Source organism: Lissotriton vulgaris, chromosome 1_1 (assembly GCF_964263255.1).
Source record: "Lissotriton vulgaris chromosome 1_1, aLisVul1.2, whole genome shotgun sequence".
Taxonomy (NCBI): domain Eukaryota; kingdom Metazoa; phylum Chordata; class Amphibia; order Caudata; family Salamandridae; genus Lissotriton; species Lissotriton vulgaris.
Window position 1 is genome coordinate 1,436,787,469 of NC_141685.1, and position 21,957 is coordinate 1,436,809,425.

The 21,957-nt window shown below is 40.3% G+C and overlaps 1 protein-coding gene across 3 annotated transcripts in view; it reads right to left on the reverse strand.

Moving 5' to 3' along the window:
* CERK (ceramide kinase) overlaps positions 1–21,957 on the reverse strand; it is a 214,402-nt gene that overhangs the window by 142,176 nt on the left and 50,269 nt on the right. Inside the window, exons 2-4 of one of the 3 annotated variants that reach the window (XM_086967293.1) lie at positions 17,348–17,419; positions 11,220–11,264; positions 1,078–1,179 (exon numbers count right to left, since the gene is read on the reverse strand). In XM_086967293.1, the coding sequence (XP_086823419.1) occupies positions 1,078–1,179; positions 11,220–11,264; positions 17,348–17,419 (219 nt within the window). The remainder of the gene's footprint in view (positions 1–1,077; positions 1,180–11,219; positions 11,265–17,347; positions 17,420–21,957) is intronic. The other 2 variants (XM_086967289.1, XM_086967292.1) reach the window with 2 other exon arrangements.

The window sequence follows — 21,957 nt, forward strand, 5'->3', positions numbered from 1 at the left end:
GAATGGCTCTATCAAATATGACAGCCGCACATCAAACTTTTAACTTGTTTTTGTTCTTCAAAAATAAAACCCACAGCGAGATTTTGTTTTTGAAAAAACAAAAAACTAATGGCCCCCACACCATGGAAGACATCTCCCATGGTGTTGGGTCATTTCAATGTTTTTACTATGCCGTAGCACCAACTTTTTCATGCTTGTAAGGGACAGTAAAAAGTAGCCATTCAATTACCCACCTAAATTGGGCGGGAAGTCGAATGGCCAAACCTCTGATGGCCAGTGCGCCGATGGGCCATTGGAGGGGTACGTCAGTGACTGATTTGGAGTAAGCCCAACACTACTGTATATCAGGCAGATACATCTTCACGCCATTGTGAGGGAGTACACCCTCTCAGCAAAACTCTAAACCAGCCCTTTCTTTACTCCTTCTCATTTTGAAGGAATCAAAGAACGCAGGGATGCAGAAAACATTCTGAAGTGAGAGAGTTTCAATACTTTGAACAGATGGCAGAAATTTTTTAGAGAGTTAAAAAAACAGTAGTGGTCACTACAGGGAAGATTTATTTCTTAAATCCTTAGTTTTGCAACAGCTTGCACATTGCATAAATAAAGATTTATGTTTAACTTACAGGTCTTTTCTGATCCAATAGTAATGCTCCTCATAGTATCTGTCTAAATACATCCATGGATCTTCATGGGGCAGATTCCTGCACTGGTTTTCCCGTTTATTTGATTTGTGTTTTGTAACAAAGGGTGCATGAAATTGGAGTTTACAAACTACATATTAATGATTGGGGGGGGGGGGTGAACTACAAGTTACTGCAGTCTTTTCATAGCCAAACTTGGTTTGGGGTTCAATTACCTTTCTTTGTAATAAGGCCCATCGCACACTTTTCTTCATCCTAGGCTGTCACCATGCTAACTTACACTAGGCATATTAGACTCACCTCTTTACAGTTGCTTTAGCTTTGCAGCTTTTCTGTATGCTCAAGATAAAATGAATTCAGTATGATATGTGAAAATTTCCAAGACTTTCTGTAGGCAGTATAAGAATGCAATACGAGTTTCAGATGCAAATACCTGTAAAACCACAAGGCTTGAACATTTGTTGCCATTTGCCACTGTCAATTGCTGCTTCCTCCACAGAGACTATCTCAGACACAGGAACAGATTTAAAAGCTGTAGATGTAGAAAAAGAAAGATGAAAATGTGTGTACTAGCGCAACAATAACAACTAAGCACTTTTGAAAACTAGTGTGGACCTTATCAAAATCTCTATGTAAATGGTGAGGAATACAACAAGAATACACTACAGAAAACCGAAAAATGCATAGTATAGAAGTAGAATGCTGAAATGAAATGGACCTGTCAAATCATTCTTAAATAAATGTATAGTAAAAACCTTTAGTAATATATTAACTGGTAAGTACAATTATTCTACCAAACGTTGATGATATTACTTAAAGCAGCTTTGGGGGAATTTTAATATTGTGATGGGGAAGATTGTAAAGAAAGAACATAAAAGTCTTATCAAACTATTTTACTTCACTTATTTGTTGTTGTTATCTAAATAAACGTAAAACCTTTAGTTACAGCATAATGGTTTCATTAATGAACACTTCCTAATTCTAGCATTCATCATGGTTAGGTATCTCAGCATTTTACCATAGAATGAGTTACTTTTCAGGGAGATATATTATGTTCCGTCATTTTCTTTTCTTACTTTCTTGTACATTTTCTTGATTAAACTTTCATCAAAGTAGTCATTTAAATACATTCAACTTAGCAATTACAATGTACAGACCAAATACAATCAAGTGGAAAATTCGAATTTAAAATCTTATAACAAAGTATTTGGTTACTACTTTGCACAAACAATAATCCTATATGGAATACATGATTTAAACATTAGGATTGCATCTTTTTTCAAATTCGAAATTGAAAGCCTTCTTCACAACATGATTTACTATATCTCGCTCCCATAAAGAACTCTATTACTTTTTCTACTGAGCATGAATTGTGTTGAAAAATACCAAATGGAATAAGAATACATGTCTACATTAAAGAGAATATCATTCTCATTCATTCTATAGCTCTGTGTTTTCCTTAGCTATATAGGTACAGTGGTTCTATGTTCTTTTCATAACAACTACAAACCAACAATATACTCCTAACCCCCTACCTACACTGGAGCCTGTCCCACTTGAACGCTAGCATTATTACCACAGATCTAATGTTTCTTAACCAATTAAAGAAAATGATGTCACTCTTCCCTAGTTCACCATTGGCTTTATGCACCAATGACTGGTGCATACCTTCTGTAAAAATGGAATTGAAATAGATTTCTAGACATAAACCAATTGCATCCAGTTTGATTAAATGTCCTCTTGATCACTGCGCTCAGCAAGTCACAATCTCCATATGTAAATCACTCTATGCCCTATTTATGTTCAGCCATTTAAGCTACTTGCACCCCTCTACTGGACTGTCTTCCACAGAAACTCTGTAAAGGCATTACTGCTTGTATTTTAATCTACACTCAAAGCTCACCTCCTCAGGCTTATGAACCTGCATAATTATCAAACCTAATTTAACTCCTTACAACTCCTGGATAGCCCCTATTTCCTGATTTGACATGCCAGCTTCTCTCTCTTGATGTAGATAATTTTGTGACTATCTATGCCTTACCCGTAAGAAACCATGGATTGTCACTAATGTTATAAGCAATCCACCACATTATTATTCTTATGTTCTTTCATTCGATAAATTAACTGACATATTCATTCACTTTTGTTTGGAGGACAGACTAGGAAGCCTACTGACTATATAAGGAAGGTTAGAATGGGACAATCTATCCTGAGTGGTGTCACCCAGCATGCAATATTATGGTAGAAGAAGCACACATTTTCTAAGATAATAAGAATTTTTTTTATTTTTGACAACTCACAATCCAACTCACCAACTTGGTTCAAGTTCAATGATGAAATATTGTTCCCTTACTAAAGTCACTAATGGTTCATTAATCATTTTCCAAGTTGGTCTGCTTGTAAAAAGACTGATAACTTGAGCGGTCCATATGTTTCTGAGATTCAAGTACAAATCTTGAACGGTACTTGAAACACACAGCCTGAGCTTCACTAACATTTCAACCAGGAATAATAATTCAAAGAAAGCCAACTGGCCTTTTAAAGGTAATTTCGTGTGGGAAAAAGCTAAAATTAGTTTTTACAAGCCTGGAGATTGCAACATTACATCAGTATTTTCATGGTTATTTATTCTATAGCAAAAAAAGCAATTTCCAAGCTATAACCATAATATCAAAAAAGTTGTCATGCGTACCCGTCCCAGCAAAAGCTGGCTATTTCCAGATATAGGAATTAAGAGCTGGATTGGCTTGCAAAATAACACAAATTATTTGTAGAGAGTCACAAAATAGAACTGTTTTTCCACCAGAGACTGGAAAACTTCTTGTACAGGAACATGGGGCTACCTTACAATGAATTTTTGGAAATTGGGGGCACATTTATAATATTACAAAGCAAATATGGACAGTATGAAAAGGAACACACTCTTAGGAAATGGCCCTTTTATTTAGTTGCACGTTTTGATCCATATTGAGTCTCCCGATATTGGTAGGACCAATGGTTTCACAAACGATTGAAAGGCATGGCCATAGGCATCCCCTGGGTGTCATGCTAATCATTGGCCGCACCTCATTCAAGGGATCCCCGTTATTACAAGGAGCACTTTCAGGCAGTAGGTATAAGTGGAACTAGGATTTAGCGAATCTACAAATCCCTATGCCCTACACCAAGGACTTCCCTTTAAGAAGGTGGACCTAATGGATGATTAAAATGTAGCAATGCAGGAGACTACCTATTATCCCTGCATCTAAATAAGTTGTCATGTTTCAGCCTATATAATGGCACTGCAACAGGTCCTAGGCTATCCTCTGGACCCAGATCCTTATTTTCCTAACTCCAATACTTAAAACATGTTCATTTATTCATCAGCAGGCACACTATATCTTTTTGTCAAGTACTGCTGGACAATGTTTGCTGTAGTTGCAGAGTTTTTAGGTCTTGTAAGGTGTGTAAAACGTACAACATATCAAATCAGGAATAATGAAACATATAACTGAAGACATAAAAGGAACGAAAATGATAAAGAGCAATGATAAAGTCAAGGAACATAGAAAGTAATCCATTTTTAACTATTAACTTATTGAGTTGTTTTTCAGATAGGCCAACATAGAGACAATTACAATAGTCGAGTTTTCCCATGATCAGAGAAGAGATCAATGTTTTCCTGCTGTCTGTGGGGATGAACAGTAGTATTATTTTAATGGTTTTCAGCAAGAAAAAGCTTGATGAAACAACAGCATTTACCTGTGGTCTAAAATTCAGTTTCTCATCAATAATCACTCAAGGTTCTTAGCCTTGGTGACTGGAATAGGTTCTGATCCCAGTTCGTCCGGCCACCAACTCTGGGACCAGTTATGCAGAAAGTTACCAAAGGTAATTACCTCTGTTTTGTCTGAGTTTAATCCTAGACAATGGGAAATCATCAAAGAACTGACTACCAACATACAGTCCTTGAAATTTTGCATAGGTGGTGCAATTTGTGTATCATCTGCATAGGATGTCAGCGCTAGACCAAAAGATCTTATGAGTGCAGGCAGTTCTGATACATAAATGTTAAATAATGAAGAGCTTAAGGATGCTCCCTGAGGAACTCCACAGGGGAGGACGAAAGGTGGAGACTTGTAGCTTCCCAGGGCTACAGACTGTAGTCTGCCTGACAAAAAGGATGAAAACAGTGCAAGTGTTTTGTCTGAAACGCCAATGGAAATTAGACGACTTAGCAGGAGATCATGGTCGACAGTATCAAATGCTGTTGATAAATCAAGCAGAAAAAAAGGCAGCCGCTCCCCCCAACGCCAAAGTTGCTCTAATTTCATCTATAGATTTAATTAACGCTCATTCCGTGCTGTGTTCTGCTCTAAAACCAAAGTGTGTTTCATCTAAATATTTAAGAAGGAAAAATACTGGGCCATCTACTTTTTGGGTGATCCCACTAAGGGCCCTAAGTCCACTGATTCTTTGGTTCCAGTATGTTGCTTTTGCCTGCAGAACTCAGGGTCCTAGTACCACTAGTCCAAAGGAACCTGGAGTTGCATTTGGCTCTCAAAGGGGTCCCTCTTTCTGGGGGAACCAGTCTTTGATCCAGGACGAGTCGCAGTTGTGCAGTATTAGGATGGTTGCCATAGGTGCAGAGTATCATACCTTTGTTTTGTGTAAGTCCTGTAGTAACAGACTCATCTCTTCTTTGTTCTCTGTTGCAATTTGAATCAGACCTGAGGTTCTGGTGCCATGGATGCCCCTTTAATCCTAGATTTAGGGGCCCTAGAGGTGAGGATGTAGGTAGCCAGTGGGCTACTACCCCCAGTGGCTAATCCATTCCTGTGTTGACCACATTTGTGGGTGGGTGTCACCTTTTCTACCCAGAACAATCAGTTCTACCACAACATAGCAGAAACCTTCCTTGGCTGTACAGACCAGGTGGCACACCCTAGGGAAGTGGAAGCCTCCTGGGAGTGTACACCTCCTGACCACATAATTGTCCCACCTGCCTGGGTGCAAATGTGGCTGGGGCAGGGAGACAGCTGTGTCCTCATCTGGAAGGTAGCCTGGATGATTATCAAAGGCGGAGAAAGGTTTGACTCTCCGCCTCAATATGCTACTTCACTAGCCATCTTGTCAGAAAGAGAGATGTCACCTTCTTCCCATCTAGGCCATTGTTTCTGACACCTGGGAGCATTCACACCTCCTGGAGGGGGTTAGGTTCTTCTCTTGGCGGTAGTAGCTGACAGGAAAGGTTGAAGCAATTAGGTGGGCAACCTCTAATTTAGCCACCTAGGTGCATGCCACATCAACCCTGAAAAGATAATTATGTCAGTATTGAGGAGGCAAGTTGTTTGATACCAAACATGACATATTGGAACTGGCAACTTTGGGGATCACATGCCAGCCCATGTTAGCCTGTGGCCCCTGACCACTTATAGTAGCGGTTAATGGAAAGGGGCTAACATAGTGAAATATAAACTTGCACTTGTATGTCCACATCTCTAATACAATGCAGCCTTCCTCCTGGGCTCAGGAAGCCTACATTAGAGTGGCTGACATATAATACAAATAGTGCTTTGACCTTGCCACTCATGGTGAGGGCAAAGTCAAGTTTGAGCAGTGTGCACTGCTTACGCATGCTTGCAATGGCAGGACTGCTGTCACCTGCTTACTTGGGTCACTTAGGACTTATAAGGGGGTTAAAGTCCTTGCCAATTGGGGTTACCAATTCACATTCATCATGTCTAGGGAGCGAGCACTTTCACTGGGGCCTGGTTAGCAGGTCCAGTGCTCTTTCAGCGTCGAAAACCAGAAGAAAGTAGTCCAAATGAGGTAAAAAAGTGCCCGTTTTCTTACACATACCTAACCACAACACTAATACATTTGTGCTTACATAATCATGTGTGTTACACATGAACCCTCAATTGTCAAGTAAATACATAACAACACCTATCTATATTTCACAAGTATAAATTTAACGTATTGAAAAAATGTGTCCAAGTTAGTAAACACAAAGTGTGGAGTGTATTTTATTTTTTTCTTCTTGTGTGTATAGCCTGTAAATGGCTTCCATCTCAAAATGATCAAATCGGCCAGCATGGTAGCTTCACGAATGCCATCACACCGGATCAGTGCCATGATGACCATGGGCGTCCCCATGAACATGTGTTCACGCACAAATAACTAAATGTAATACTGAGCAGCCGCACACTGCGAGTGTTTCCCAAATTCACAGTTCGACAAAGAGCCTAACGTATAAACCATTACTACCAAGAGATACAGCTCTATTCATTTAGGTTTCAAAGCAATACCATACCGGTTCTAGGAGAACACACTAAAACAATCTTAGTAGGTGCTGATGTTTAATGGTCTGTTTAATTAAATACACTTAACCAACCTCGGTCCCCACACCCTCTCCTGTTTTCCTCTTTTATCAGATTATTTGGGGGGCACTAAAAATCCTACTCAATGTAAATGGGTATGTAACAAAATAAATGTAAAAAAATGTGAGCAATCAAAAAAGCCTTTAGATTATAGATTAGACTACACCAAATAATATTTTTTTTGATTTAGTGTCCAGATCAATACACGCCCTGATTATAACCTAATTAAAAGTATTGTCCTGTCCATATGGAGGTTGAAACGCGATGGTGGCATTTAATGCGAGGAGTAGGGAGGTACTTCGCCGTTGTGGGAAAATTTTATTAACGTTTTTCTCAAGAACTAATAAGGAATGGAACCGAAATATTTAAGGTAGAAACAATATTGGTAATGTATCTCCCTCACCCTACAAATGGGATATCGAGTGTTTATGCATACATGGAGAAAAAATTGGGATACACTCCACATCTTGTGTTTACTATCTTGAATTCATTTTTTTGAATACGTGAAATTTATAGGTGTTGTTATGTATGTACTTGACAATTAAGGGTTTACGTGGATAACATGATATGTAATAATAGCATTTGAATGCATATGAGTTTTATTTGTTTTTCTGTCTTTAATTAAAGACCAGTGATTGGTACACAAAAAAAATATAACTGGATAACATTGATGTTTTGAAAAAGATTTATTGGCACACATGATTTGTGTTCATGTTGTGATGAATTCACTAATGCTATATCTATGGCTAATGGGGGGAAAAGTGCTTTGATTGGATCTCACGGGCGGGCAGGGCTGATAAAAAAAGTTGTCTGAGTGCCCATCGCGATCGAAAATCCCTGCGAGTGAGATTCATAATAAAAAAAAATTATAGTTGATTGAGAAGAAGTATCAAAAGAGGATGTTTTTGCATTTGTATTGAATATGCTGTAAGAGCCCTATAAAGTACCAGTCTCCTATGGGAGCAATGTAGGTTTTGCATTACTAGATTTAAAATTAATATTTGAAATGGAGGCGGGGTTTCATGTCAATTGCCAAGAAATAATAGTAGTAACAATGTAATTTACAAGATTACTTGCCTGTGCAGGCTTGAGTATGTGAGGATAACCTCACACAAATTTTGCATTAGAATAAATAGAAGAGCCACCGCGAAACACTTGTAAGCGTTCAACCCTAACAGCACTATTAACATTCTGAAGGTTTGTTGAAAATGCTTAGCTATTTTAGAAGGAAAACACCTTTGACAAAGTAAAAGCAGGGGACTCATGTGGATTGGAGGTATTTCCTTTTCTGTTTGAACTATTATTCAGTTTACTTATCATGGCGTTTTATGTACATTATTTGATCCATAGAATGTGCCTATATGAGTTTCCCCCGCAAAATACTCCATGGGGCCCTCGCTACTTTGAGTTAGGGTAAGACTCTATGATGATGTGTGAATGAACAAATGCATGGTTTTTCTCACTCTCAGGGAACTACAGTGGTTTGCAGTGCACACCTTTCACATGTGACATGATTTCTACAAACAGTTATTAGGATCAGAAACAGATTACTTTCTATATTGTTTGTCTTTATCAGTGTTCTATATCATTTTCGTTCCTTTTATATCTCCAGCTGTGTGTTTCATCATTTATGAATAGATATGTTGCATGTTTTTCACACCTTATATGACCTACAAACTCGGCAAATCTAGCAAACATTGCACAACAGGACTGTACTAATAGGTATGGTGGGACTGTTGATGAATGAATGAACATGACTGCTGTATAGGATTTGGGAAAATAAGGATATGGTTCCTGAAAAAGCCTAGAACCTTTTGCAGACTGAAACATGTTCACCTATTTAGGTGCAGGAATAATAGGTAGTCCCATGCATGGCAACATTTTAAGGTCTCACCTAGGCAGCACATGCGCTCCTCTTTGAGTTATGCTGTATCTAGAATATGGGTTTTAAGTATCGCCCCTTTTTTTAATTGGCTCCTTTTACTGTCCTTCATAAATGTCTGCTATTATTTGGTTAATATTCTTAGTAGTCCCTCTTTTTCTACTTTTGTAACCTCCCATGAGGACTGTCCCTGTTACATATGCTCTTACTCTTCATGTTAATGTATAATACTTGGAGAGCACTTTTTTTCTTTTTGTTAGTCTGCCTCTGCTCATACATGGTATCTTGACTTTGCGCAGGTTGAAAGGTTCCCAGACAAATCATTTACCACGGCTTCCACTTCACAATCGCCACGCGTTCTGCATATGCTTCGCGCGATCGTACTTTTCTATTTTCATTTAAACATTTTGGGGATGCTCAGCAGCCACCGCACGTCCTGCAAATACTTGGCTGGATGTTATTGTTCTTTATTTAAACTTTTACATGATTTGTGTGATGTTACTTTTATTTATTTTGTTAAACATTTTTGGAGATGCTCAGCACAGTGCTGGATTTATTCTAGGTTCCAGTGCAGGTACTTTGAACGAGTCACCCATGCAACTGAACAATCTTTGGTGCATAAAACTGACCTCAGCCACCTGGACTGTTCTGTAGCTTTCAATATGTCATGTTATTGAGGACAACGTGCAGTCCTGTAGTGAGGGACGCTGTGCAGTGCTTCAGTGAGAGATGCTGTGCAGAGCTTCAGTGAGGGGCACGGTGCAGTGCTTTAGTGAGGGGGGAAAGTGAGGTGCTTGTACTTTGGTGAGAGCCACCCGGTGCAGTGCTTTAGTGAGACAGTTCGTGCAGTGATTTAGTTAGGGACATCATGCAGTGCTTTAATGAGGGATGTAGGGACAGTGAGAACAACTTCAGTGAGGGACACTGTGTGGTGCTTCACAGAGGCACACCGTGCAACAGTGTGCAGTGCTTTAGTGAGGGACACTGTGCAGTGCTTAGTGAGGAACACCGTGTAGTGCTTTTCCAAGGGACACTTTTAAAAAAAATTGTTTTTATTATTTTGGGAATGCACAGAGGCCAATGAGCGTTCTGCACACACTTCACACAACGTTACTTACATTTTTTTTAACCTTTTGGAGATGCTGAGTGTGGTGCCGGATTTATTCTAGGTTCCAGGGCAGATGCCTTGAATGTGGCTCTAGCGAGTCGCCTGTGCAAATGAACAGTGTTTGTTACATAACACTGACTTCTGCCACCTGGACTGTACTCTAGCTTTGAATACATCACTGCTCCGATGCCATCAGGGAAGTGACGCCTCAACTTCAGAGGACTATCCTTTTCCTTTCAACTGGACCCCTGGTTGGAGGCACCTACATGTAAGGAGAGAGTTCAAACCTTTTCTATACTGGTCCTCGGCTTTTATTTTTTATTCGTATGTCACATAAGCCTAAGCGTGCATTAAAGCCACAAACAAAAGGTGAGGCATACGCCTGGAATAATTTGTGGTCCTGGCTAACGTTTGTAAATTAATTAGACCCTCGGTTTAAAGCATTATGAAAAAAACCAATATAATTGACAACACCAATAGCTTTAACCTTCACAAATGCGAGAACTATTGCATTGTTAATCATCCCTTAAGGTCCTCCCATAATAAAGGGAAGTCCTTGGTTTAGGACATAGGGATTTTTAGATTCACTAGCTCTTGGGTCCACATACACCCACTGCCTGAAAGAGCTCCTCGTAATAACAGGGAGCTCATACACCACTAAACTTTTCTCTGCTTAATGAGGTGCGGTCAATGATGCAGCCTGTAACCGTGGGGGGGTTGTGGGGCCATGTCTGTCAATTTTTTGTGGATCCCTTGGTCCTATACATTTTGGGAGATGCATTATGGATCAAAAAGTGCTTACAATAAAAGGGAATTTCCCTAAGAGTTAGTTCCTTTTGAGACAGGTGATTAGCTAGTTGTCTTTTGATGTATAGATAGGGGGGATGCAAACGGGAACACCTCTTGTTCTCTTGGACCTTCGTCCACATTAGGAGATCAGGTCTGCTTGCTTATAGTCCTTGGAAAGGCAAACATTCGGAATTAAAGATGTATTCACATTATCAGTGTTAACTTCAGTTTTCACATGTATTCATAATTGACCAACCAATTAAAGGACAAGATGATACCAAACAATATCAAATTGGTTATTCTTGAAAAATGCATCACAAATTGTGAATGAAAGTTTCTAAAAAACACAATGATCCATGATTACAGTACAGAAATATCTAAGCACTTTAGGTAATGCAAACAAAATCCACAAATTCTCATTAGATACTTCCCGGGTAATGAGAAATACGAAATGTTTTTGTAATCACCAACAGGTTGTGCTAGAAAGAGAAATTAAAACAATTTATTATAATTAAAGCATAATAACTTGCATTTCTAAAACATGCTGCCCAATTCCTGCAGTGGAGACATATCCCAACACCTTTAGTAATAGAAGTAACTGACCCACTCCCAGTGATTGCCACCGAGAAAGTCTACAAACAGTCTCTAAATCAAGTCCATGCAAACGGCTGACACAGTGATACACCCTGGCACTCTGAAGGATTTAAATCAGTTGTATTTAGAAAATGTGTTTATTACTGAGTCTAAGCTCTGTCTGAACCTTCATCTGATGCAGTAATGCCACCACAAATATATTACTAACCAAGTGTTTTCTGTGTACATTTCCCTTGTATAGCTTGGTTTCCTTGGTTAGTAAGGGTGCCATGTCCACTCTCTCTGTACCTAAGTGGTTACTATTAATTCACCAGTCACAAGTCCATCTTAATCCTTTGCATGAGTTACATTAAATGCACAGTTAAAACTAAAATGTGGTATCGGGTTGAAGTAGGAGATTGTACGACTATGCAGAGTGCATAAATAAACGTGGTCAGAATACTGTCAACGTACTAGACCAAGAGCTTTATCAAGACTATTTGAAGTACTAACAAGAAGAAAAATTGCAATTAGGATCACATTTACAATCAGCAGGCTCAATGCAAAGGTTGACAACTTGCCTCACTCATACAGAACACTAACTAGTCCGGGTGTTTTTACTCAATCGATCCTCACATGCTAGAACCCGTTGTTTGGCTTTTTTCTAAGCTCTGGCCTCCAAGTAAAAAAATCCAGAGAACTGTTGCTATAGGAAAAAAAACTCAACTGGGGCAAGATGCTCCTCTTTACATGTAGTTAGTTTAGAATAGTAAACTGACATATTGCATATTTCATTACGGGAATCACAACAGAGTATGACAAACCAAGCGAATGGTTTCACAAGGGGGTTGAAATAATTTGTTATGCCTAATTAAATAATTGCATCGAAATTGAGTACATCCAGTGGGTGAAAAATGGTGAAAGGATCACCCAGGCTTCTACATAATAGTTTGAGATTAATTATTTGGGAGTGGGTGGATGAGTGAGTGATGTCTACCTCACGATAAAGGCTCACTGAAAGATCAAACATACAAAAGATGCTGTGCAGAATGTGTGAAAATAGTCTAAAAGTCGGTAATTTTGGGTAGCATTAAAACATATTGTTTTTCGCCTATTATGCCAGTCTAGACAGAGGCCTGCCTTATGAAAATAAGTAGATGCATTAAGTGGAACGTGTATGCCCAGACATGGGTCCCTTGCTCACTGTGCCACAGGACTCAAACTATAGCTCACTGGTGAGACCTAAATAGGCTGAAACGTGTCTGGGGTTGCTTGCGTTCCCCCACTGTAGAGGGGGCCTGTTCTTTGGGCTTGGGCTGATCTGTTAGTACAGCATCTGGACCAAGATTGATATCTATGTGGCAGGTCTCTGTCTACAGCAGTAAAGTGACAAAAAACAATGATCGGGAATACAGCCCAAGCATCAGCCTCGGATTGGTAACGCGGGCACTCGGGCAATGCCCAAGGGGCTGGTGTCTGTGTTCCAGATGTGGGCTGCTTTTTTGAGCAGTCTGGGGCCGATTTGGGCAGTGTCTCTATTTTCGGAATACAGCCAGCGGCCCAGTGGGTGGCTGAGTGGCCTTTTTGCAGGCAGATGGGCGCTCATTACCACCCCTGCCACCAACACCGCCGGTCACCCGCCACCCGGTTCAGCAACAGGCAGAGGTATCACTCCCTTTGTCTCGCTGGCCGGCCCCTTAATGTATGCACATACTGAGCGGAGCAGGGGACCTCAGTAGAAGTGGCCTCACTTGTTTTCAGGTGTGTTTCACTAGTGTAAACTAATGTGTGCATTTTTTTAAGACCCCCCTCCTTCTTTTCAGTGCACTTACGCTGAAGCAGTGATTTGAGGAAAGGCATTATGCAAAAGAGGGCCGATTTTTTTTGTGTGTGCCCGGGCCGATTTTCAATCCCAATCCGACCCTGCCAAGCATTCGTCATTTCTGAGATCAACCCAAACATTCCTTCTATCTCTTGTTATCTGTCGCTGCATCACTGAACGATCACAAAAGTACCCTCTTGATGCACATCTCAAGTGCAGGGTGCCACTGCACTACCACAAATCCCCCTCCTCATTCCATATTAGGTGCAACCATAAACAGATTATTCACCCACACGTGGCATAAGCTTGTGCTCCGTTATTGTCTGCCAATTGCATGGAAACTGGACATTAGGTCCTAAAACATATTTACCCAGTATGCACATTTTCCCATATACATAATGCTAGTTTTAAGGTACAACACATTCCTGCAGTTTTAAATGTGCTCACTGCCAGTAAATGGAGTCTACTCATGTTTTGTAATCAGTAGGGATGAAAATTATACCATTCAACACTCAACTGACCTTATAGTAGACTGGCAAATGACATTTCTTTTTTTTTTCATTTTTGTTCCTTCAATTACTCCCAGCAATAAATGGCTTTCCATTAAACATATGCAGCTTTATATGCACTCACAGTAGGGGCGTCTGGTAGTTCAGAGAGATGAATGTGTACAGTAGTACCACAGGAGTATCTTGTGTTGACCGTTAGCACTACTGTGTCACTGTGTGAAACATGGAGGAAACTTGGCCCATTTGGATCAGCAATAGACACACCTATTGCTACACAAGGATGTGCAGTTTACTCATCAGTTATCTGATAAACATGGTTACCATATGTGACAAAACATAAAACTGTGAATTACCAGTATGATACCGGTTGACTGCAAGGTCTTTTTCAGGGGGAGGTCTCTAGTGTAGCCACCCCTAAGAAGCACCAAGGACCAGCAAAAACGCCACAATCAAAGCAAGTGAGCCTTTCGTCAGCTTCACTCATGTATGTTTCCCAGTACAGAGGTCATATAGAATAGTTAAAGGGATGACAATACAGAAATACTAACAGAAAAAAACTTCAGATCAGAAATTTACATTCGAATTTATGCTTCTCAAAATGTCTCAACCTCCAAAAGTAGATTCCAAAGGATTTCCCACAAAGTCTCACCGAGTTCTGGAGGATTAGGAAAGATGTGTGTGGGGAGGAGGATATGATGTGGTGTTCAAGCAGATGTATAACTGCTAAAAGAAGGGCTGCTTTACAACTCATCTACTCAGTGATTCACAGCACTTTGTCAGACTTAAAAGATTTACATTGCTTACTATAACTCCAAAGAATACCTACCCTTCAACATACTCTGCAAAGTACCAGTGTAATTTATATGTTGTATTAGAGCTCATGTGATCCAGGTATTGAGGGTTTTCCATTCATGGTCCACTTAATGACAGAGTGAGGAATTAAAACCAAGAGAGGCTACTAGACTACTGGGGGCTGCATGGGACATGGAATGGCCTGGTTCACACTGCTGGAGATAAATAAAGAAACCATTGTGCAGAGATGTTTATTTATTAAAACATGTAGCGAGATCTTGTTAATTCAAGACTGCAGACAGTGTGATTGGCTGTGTCCTCGAAGAAACAAAGTTCCAAACTCAGTAGGATGAAAAACAGCCCTACACAGGGCAGCTAGAGGTGCTACAAAGCAGCATCCTTCCCTATATGAAAATGTGTCCAAAGGGAGACTCTCCCCGCTTGCACTCCAGTTTCAGAGAAAAGCTTAGTGAAACTTGGATTACCAGTAATGTGTGTACCTAAAAAGTTACAAGTAAGGTCATTATATTGTGGACAAATATAGCCTTGTCCCTGTTTAACCATAATCAGTAGGTAGAGCTAGATGAGAAAGTGGGATTTTAGTCCTGAGGAAGGCCGACCAACTCCTTGATGGCGGTTCATAACAGCCAAAAGATTCAGACATAGGAACAGGAAGGATGGATGAAGGGGCACTAATTACCCCCATTTCATCAACATCTGTATGTTTTAACCCTATCCTCGGAGTCCAATGATAAAGAACATTTAGGACATCCCAGAGGTAGTTTTAATTTCACCTTCATAGTTTTTGTTCTGCAATGTAGATCCCTGTATTGATGTAGGTATTGTCTCCACCATAACCCTTTGCTCCATCTCAGGCATTGGTCTGCGCAGGGATGTTGTAACAGCCCTATGATGGAGCATGCCACCACTAGTGGGTTAGGGCACTTAAAAAAACCTTGTGTCTTTCTAATGTGATATTCCTATTCGCTCAAAATATTCATATTTCCTCCTTTTCCTTTCTGTGTCTGTGAGCAGCACTGTTAGGCTGCTACCAACAAGAGTCCCCTAGCCACTTTCACCAAAACCAGTTTTTCCAGTCTACAGAGGAATGCCTTCAAGAGGTTAGTAGTAAAGAAGTTTAAAAGCTGCCACATGGCAGGTGCCTTACACCTTCAAGTGCATCATAAGCAAAGCACATACCAGGTAACTCGAGCCTCTCTTTCGGTTGCTAAGTATACACCCTCACTGCATCATGCAAGTGTCTCGAATGAAAGAAAGCATCTTCATAAATAAAGCACAAAAAAAGCAAACAGCCCACATGAAGCCTGAATCTGCCTGGTGTGAACCCACTGCATTATATAACACCATGTCTAGAAATGATTAACATTTGTAAAGAGGTGCAGTCAGACAGTGTGTCAGGTATGATCACTACACACGTAAGTGGTGTTCCAGGTTAGTGCATTTAGCACGTAAGCAACGAAAAGGTCCCAAGCTTCCCAACTACCTCAAACACAACTATTAGAGGATGGGATGGATGTCTGCATTCTGCTCTGTGCACTTCTGGGACAAGGACAAGGAAAATCAAGAAAAACAGATAATGCAACTAGATCATGCATTGTGAATGTGAGCGGAATGCGACTGGATGATAAAAGACAGAGGACCTTGAGACAAAACAGTTGTGCTCTATGAAAGGTGCCTGGGCTCATAAATCAGGTAACATACATTTACCAATCTAAAAAACACTCTGTTAATTGATACATGATAGGACAGTTATGTTTACCCATATGACGCGGAAAGTGGTATACCTGGCACAATAGGTTTTGCTTTACTCTACATACGGTGCAAAGCCTAGACGTTGCAATCCAATTACCACCTTAAGCAGGAGATAATTATATATAGGGTGATGATTATTTCATTGGCTTAGTCCCATATAGAAAGTACACCCATGGCATGCGCCTCGCGCTACATGTATCCAGGCACAGTATCGACACTTGTAGCTAGGACTTTGTGTGTGAGACGGTGACCCAAACGTGTCTGAAGCCGGCACTTATGAACATTAAAAGGCAACAAGATTTTAAAAAAACACCACCACAAAAGAAGCAAATGTTGAAAGGGAGCAAGTAAGGAGAAGTTAATTGTGATATGGAATGGGGGGGTTCAATTGTTCTTAAAGAAAAGATGAAAGACTAGAGGTTGTAGTTTTGCTGTCTTCTTTTTTTATTTCTAAGAATCATCAAGTGTTAAGTGCAGAAAAAATGTATCTTAGTAAGCCTATCTGGGAAAAGGGGTCGGCATGCCCGATGATTCCCTCAAAAGAACAAGGTTCTCTTCGGGTAAAGTGCAGTGGAGCTAGAGGAATGGAAGTTGAACTGTTTCAACAGATTAAGGCTGAATATGTTACAATGCATTATGCCCAATATTCAAATTAAATGACAAATTCAAAGATATATAGCTCCATTCACAAAGAAGTTTGCCTTTTGAAAAAGTATCAATTTTCACCCGAGAATGTTTGTTAATCCCATGCATCTAAAATAGCTTGTCATATATAGAGGAAATGCCACACCGGAGCAAAAATAATTGTTTATGGCTTTTTTGACTATAAGCTGGAAAACATTTCTACTGAATGTATTTCATGATACCATCAAGCAATAGCTGATTATATCGTTTTTTTTCTACTTTGTATTAGCAAATTGAATTTTGGATTAACAAAACCACAATTTAGTGCTATTTTAGGTAAACCACCAGTCGCAGTTCTTATGAATGTCAAAAAAGCCATAAAAAAAGGAAAGCCTTTCACCAACACCTAGAAACCCAAATCCTGGCATATATCTCCCCTGGTCCGGTACAACAGCCGGACACTTCATACCTGGTAGAGAATGCTCATTGTCACAGCATGCTACGCGCCTTGCTCGACGGAGCACCCCGGCCAAGCACATTCCTGGAGGAAAACAGGACACACTGAACAATTCATACATGTTTCACAATAGCTTTCATTGCATGTTACACAAAGGCAAAATAACGCCCTACAAGTGTTAATAGATGTATAATTTTTACCAGACAAATTAACATTTCCTTGCATAACCAGAAGTAATGTTCTGGGGAAATCATCTGTGCAGCACTAGCACTTAATGGTCACAATACAGAGATGAAGGGGCACCGAACATTGGTAGGCAAAGAATGGAAAGACAACAATATCCAAAATTAGTGACAGAAAAACTGTGACTGTTAAGAGACCATTGGTCTTTTGTAGGCCTGGGCAACATTAAAATGCCTCCGACATAATTTGTATAATTTCAAGAATTTTGCGATACGCTGGTTATGCTAAATTTCTGAAATTATTACATTACGCCAAGGAAAGCAATTACACCGCGACCACATCAAAATTATAGCACAGGAACAATGTGCGAATTGCAGGAACACGAGCTACTGTGGCTCAAGGTTTGTGTGTTATTTGAATAATATATTTTAGCGCCAAATGCGTAGTGTTAAGTGGCATTCGAATTTCTTAAATTAAAAGTAAATTATGCAGATTTTTAATATCCCTACTTTGTGTACTTCAGTGATGCATTTACAAGCACAGCACCAGCGCAATAAGGCAATAATTTGGAAAAAAAAGACACATATCTACGATTAAATGGCCTTTTTATAATGAGCCACCTCACCTCTAAGAAAACACTTTAAACACTATACCAATGACTGCAAGATAGCAGATAGCACATCTGATACGGCAGTTTTTACGTCTCCTCTAAAGAATGGGAAATTCCATCACTATGCAGTCTATACTAAGAGAAGCAGTCTTTTTACTTTTGGAAAACTGAGAAACATACGTAAATTTGTTTCTATATTTGTACAGGGTTTTGCTATAGTGTCTCTAGAATAATGCGGCAAAGGAGGGCAAGACTATGTGGCAGGGTTCAGTGGCATCTCCACCACTAAGGCGGAGGAGCGTCGCCCTATTGCCATCAAGCAGCAAAAGAAAGGAAAAAATAAACTGATAATGAAGTAATGTTATTATCATTTTATTGTGTCCTCCTGCTGAGGCAGCTTGCGTGAGGGGGCGGGGCAGGGCTGCAGGGGAGGAGTGGTAGAGCACTCCTAAGTGCACAATGACTGTTAGGCCGGTCCTTTTGGGCCGCCCAAAACAGTCATGCGCACTTTCCCTGTTCTCCATGCAGGCTGCATTACAGCCTGTGTGGAGAAAATGCCCACCACTCCAGCCCCTGGCAAAGCGAAGTGTCAAGAAACCAGGAAGAGAACGCAGGAGAGGCGGCAACAGCCTAGAGGTAAGTGTTTGTTTTTTTAAACCAAAATCCCCCCACACGCCCCTTCATCCCCACCCGCCCCACTGCTGCTTACAGGTAGCAGCTGCGACTGGCAGGGTTGGATAAAAATGCAGCATACGATTCACATTTTGCTGGGTATTGCTCCTCATTTCGTGGAAGTATAATCTGAGTATTTTACCAACTTAGCTCAGCATTAATGCTGTCGGGAAAAGGTTTCACCTCATTCGTACTAGACTTACACATGAACACAACAATCAATAATTTAACCCCATGCGCACTACGCGTTTTCCCGCTGTGCGCTGAGTTTTTAAAAACCCGCGGTTCATAACGAGCTCAGCTGGTCATGAGCGTACGACAGGCGTAACTCATCATGAGCGTCGAAGGGGTTATTGGTGACCAGTTAGCTTTACACTGTATTATTAACTTCTGAGCTGTTCGAGCTAGAAGCTAATGTTTTTGTTGATATGTCCAAATTACTCATCGGACCATGTATTTTGTGGCAAATGAGTAAATGCAGCATATGTGGCAACTGCAGAGTTACATGATTCCATTGTCCTTGTATATATCTTTTTAATTGCATGTACATGGTAAGTTATGCAGGTATATATATTAAAGTTTAATTTATTTCACAAGCAGTAGTTTCAGCCATGGTGCATTCTAGCCAGGCAGGAGTGATTTGGCAGAAACGTCACTAATGGGGCTAGAACAGGCGTATACAGCTACTATAAACAGATCTTTCAAAATGTATTACATGGAAATTACTTTTTCAACAAAATTGAGCCCAAAACCTCAACCATGTGCATGTGAAGTTTTGCTTTGGTAGGGAGAGATAGAAATTGTACAGCACAAAGACAGGTTTAGGTTTAAAAGGAGGAAATTGTTCTGTATATAATATCAGTTTCCCCAAAGATCACTTACCATTTTTAGGAAAGGCCTAGAGACAGTGCTGGTGTCTGGTCTGTCTCATGCAAACAAAAAACATACCATTAATAAAAGCTGTAAACATTGGGTGGTTTATCCTCTAGTCCAGTCTGATCAAGTGTCATTTACATCTTGCCCGCCACATCATGGAACAGAGGGTCAGTCCACATCAGTCATTGGCTCTCTTGACCTCTGATGGACTGCATTTTGCATTTTTACAACTACATACCTGCCTAAAAGAAGTGCACTTCAGAGCTAAGTTCTTTTGGATCAATACTTCACTTTACAAATGCTTTATCTTCCTTTTCTTTATCAATTTATTACATGTTTATTCATTCTTGTTCGTTTACACTATGTCTTCAGGTTACAGAAATTTGAAGGCATTAGAATAATTTCTTTGTGCAATAAGATTCATTTTTTTCTGTGGTGATAATTAAAACTAAGAATGGGTTTATCTACCCTTTATGAGTATACCTGTCTTCTAGGAAGCATCTGTACTAGTGTATTAAAAGTATGTGCGACTGTTAATTTATTTTTATTTAAAATTCATATTGCAAGCATATGGGTGTCACATTTAGGAGGAAGTATGCTTTCTTTTTTCTTCTTTATATTTTTGGCATATGCTTGCAAAACAAAATTAAGCAACACATACTTTTTCCAATGACATACGTGTCTTTGCAAGTTATTTTTTATTCTTGCATTTGCACAAGGAAAAGAGAGCAGGCAGGAGTTAGAAGAAGAATCAAACCTAGTTTCTACTGAGCCCTACTGCTTACTACTGTTTCAGCCTCCCTTTCTGTCCAAGCACAGTGAAAAAAAACAGATCGATAACAGACCATGTATAGTAACATCACATTTGACTATAACTAGTACGATAAATTACCTCCTTGATGACAAGAGAAAAGAAAGAAATCAAAGATCCTTTAAACATAGATCAGATGGTGCTGGAAGCAAGTGCTATACCAGGTTTCACAGGGATCCTCAGTTGTCTGGAGGTGACTTTATGGGATCATCATTATTTTCCTGGCTTGGAAGTGAGATTCTGAAGTCGGCTTGGAAATCAACTAGCGATGGACACTAGTCTTGGGATAGGTAGTTCACCACTAGGTCCTTACCTACTTGGGAACAAGCTGTTCCTGGAATTGGTCTCACAAACTACCACCACAATGGGGCAGAAATTATGAAGGTTTTGATTTCAAATGGCATCTAAAACTTAGCTTGTGATTTTGCCAGATTCACAATGGGTCAGGCAGATAAGATGACTAGAGTATGCATTACAATGGGATTATGCATCTGTAAGATGGTCTGGCGCGTTATAGAAAACATGGGCATGCATGAGGTATGGATAATACTTCCAAAGTAGTGAGAACATGGTTAGATGTTTGCTAGTACTCTCTGTTCGTTTTCTGTAATGTATTGTTGCATGTCTGCATATATCTTTCTTTGCTTCACTGTGGTCTTAAAGACTCCATGGGATGAACTAGCTTTAACTGGTACCTTACTCTTGAATTAGGAAGTCAGTTGTCAGACTTATATTTCTTCTCTTGTTACCGACAGATATTGTTGGAGAAGTTTACTGTTCTTAATTTCATTTGCTCTTACATTAGGCGGGTGGTTTCTCCACTACGGCAGAAGAGCGTCACCCCAATAACCAGAGAGGCAAACAAAAAATAAAATGATCCTAAAGCAGATCATTTTATTTTTTGTCCTGCCACTGAGTATTGGGGGTGGGGCCGCAGCACTGCAGCAGGGGAGGAGGAGTGTTGGGCCCTGCTGTCAGTGTGCATGACGATTTGGCCGGCCGAACCCTCATACGCACTGACATTTCTCCAACCCAGCTGTATTGCTGGGTGAAAATATCAGAAGACATAGGCTCCAAATTGCAGATGGAGTGCAATCCGCCCAATCCCAACACTGCTCTCATGGTAAGAGGAGCTTCAGCCTGTGCCCATAGGAGAAGCCCGGGAGCAGCGCGGCGAGCAGAAGACAGACAGGTATGTTTTTTTTATTATTATATCAGCCCTCTCAGCGCTGCCACCACCCTGCGCTCCTCCGCACCTCCTCCTGCTCTGCCCCACAATATCTCCCTTACACCAGCTGCTTCTGCCATTAAGTTCTTCTACCCATCACCCTTTTTAGCTCTGATGGCCTCCTGTAACCACGCAGGAGAAGTGTGGCTCACCGGTTAGGGGAGGCAGACCCAGAAGCAGAGGTCGACCCGGGACCAGGGTTCAATTCCCGACGCGGCAGGGTTTGGAGCCCAAATGTCCAC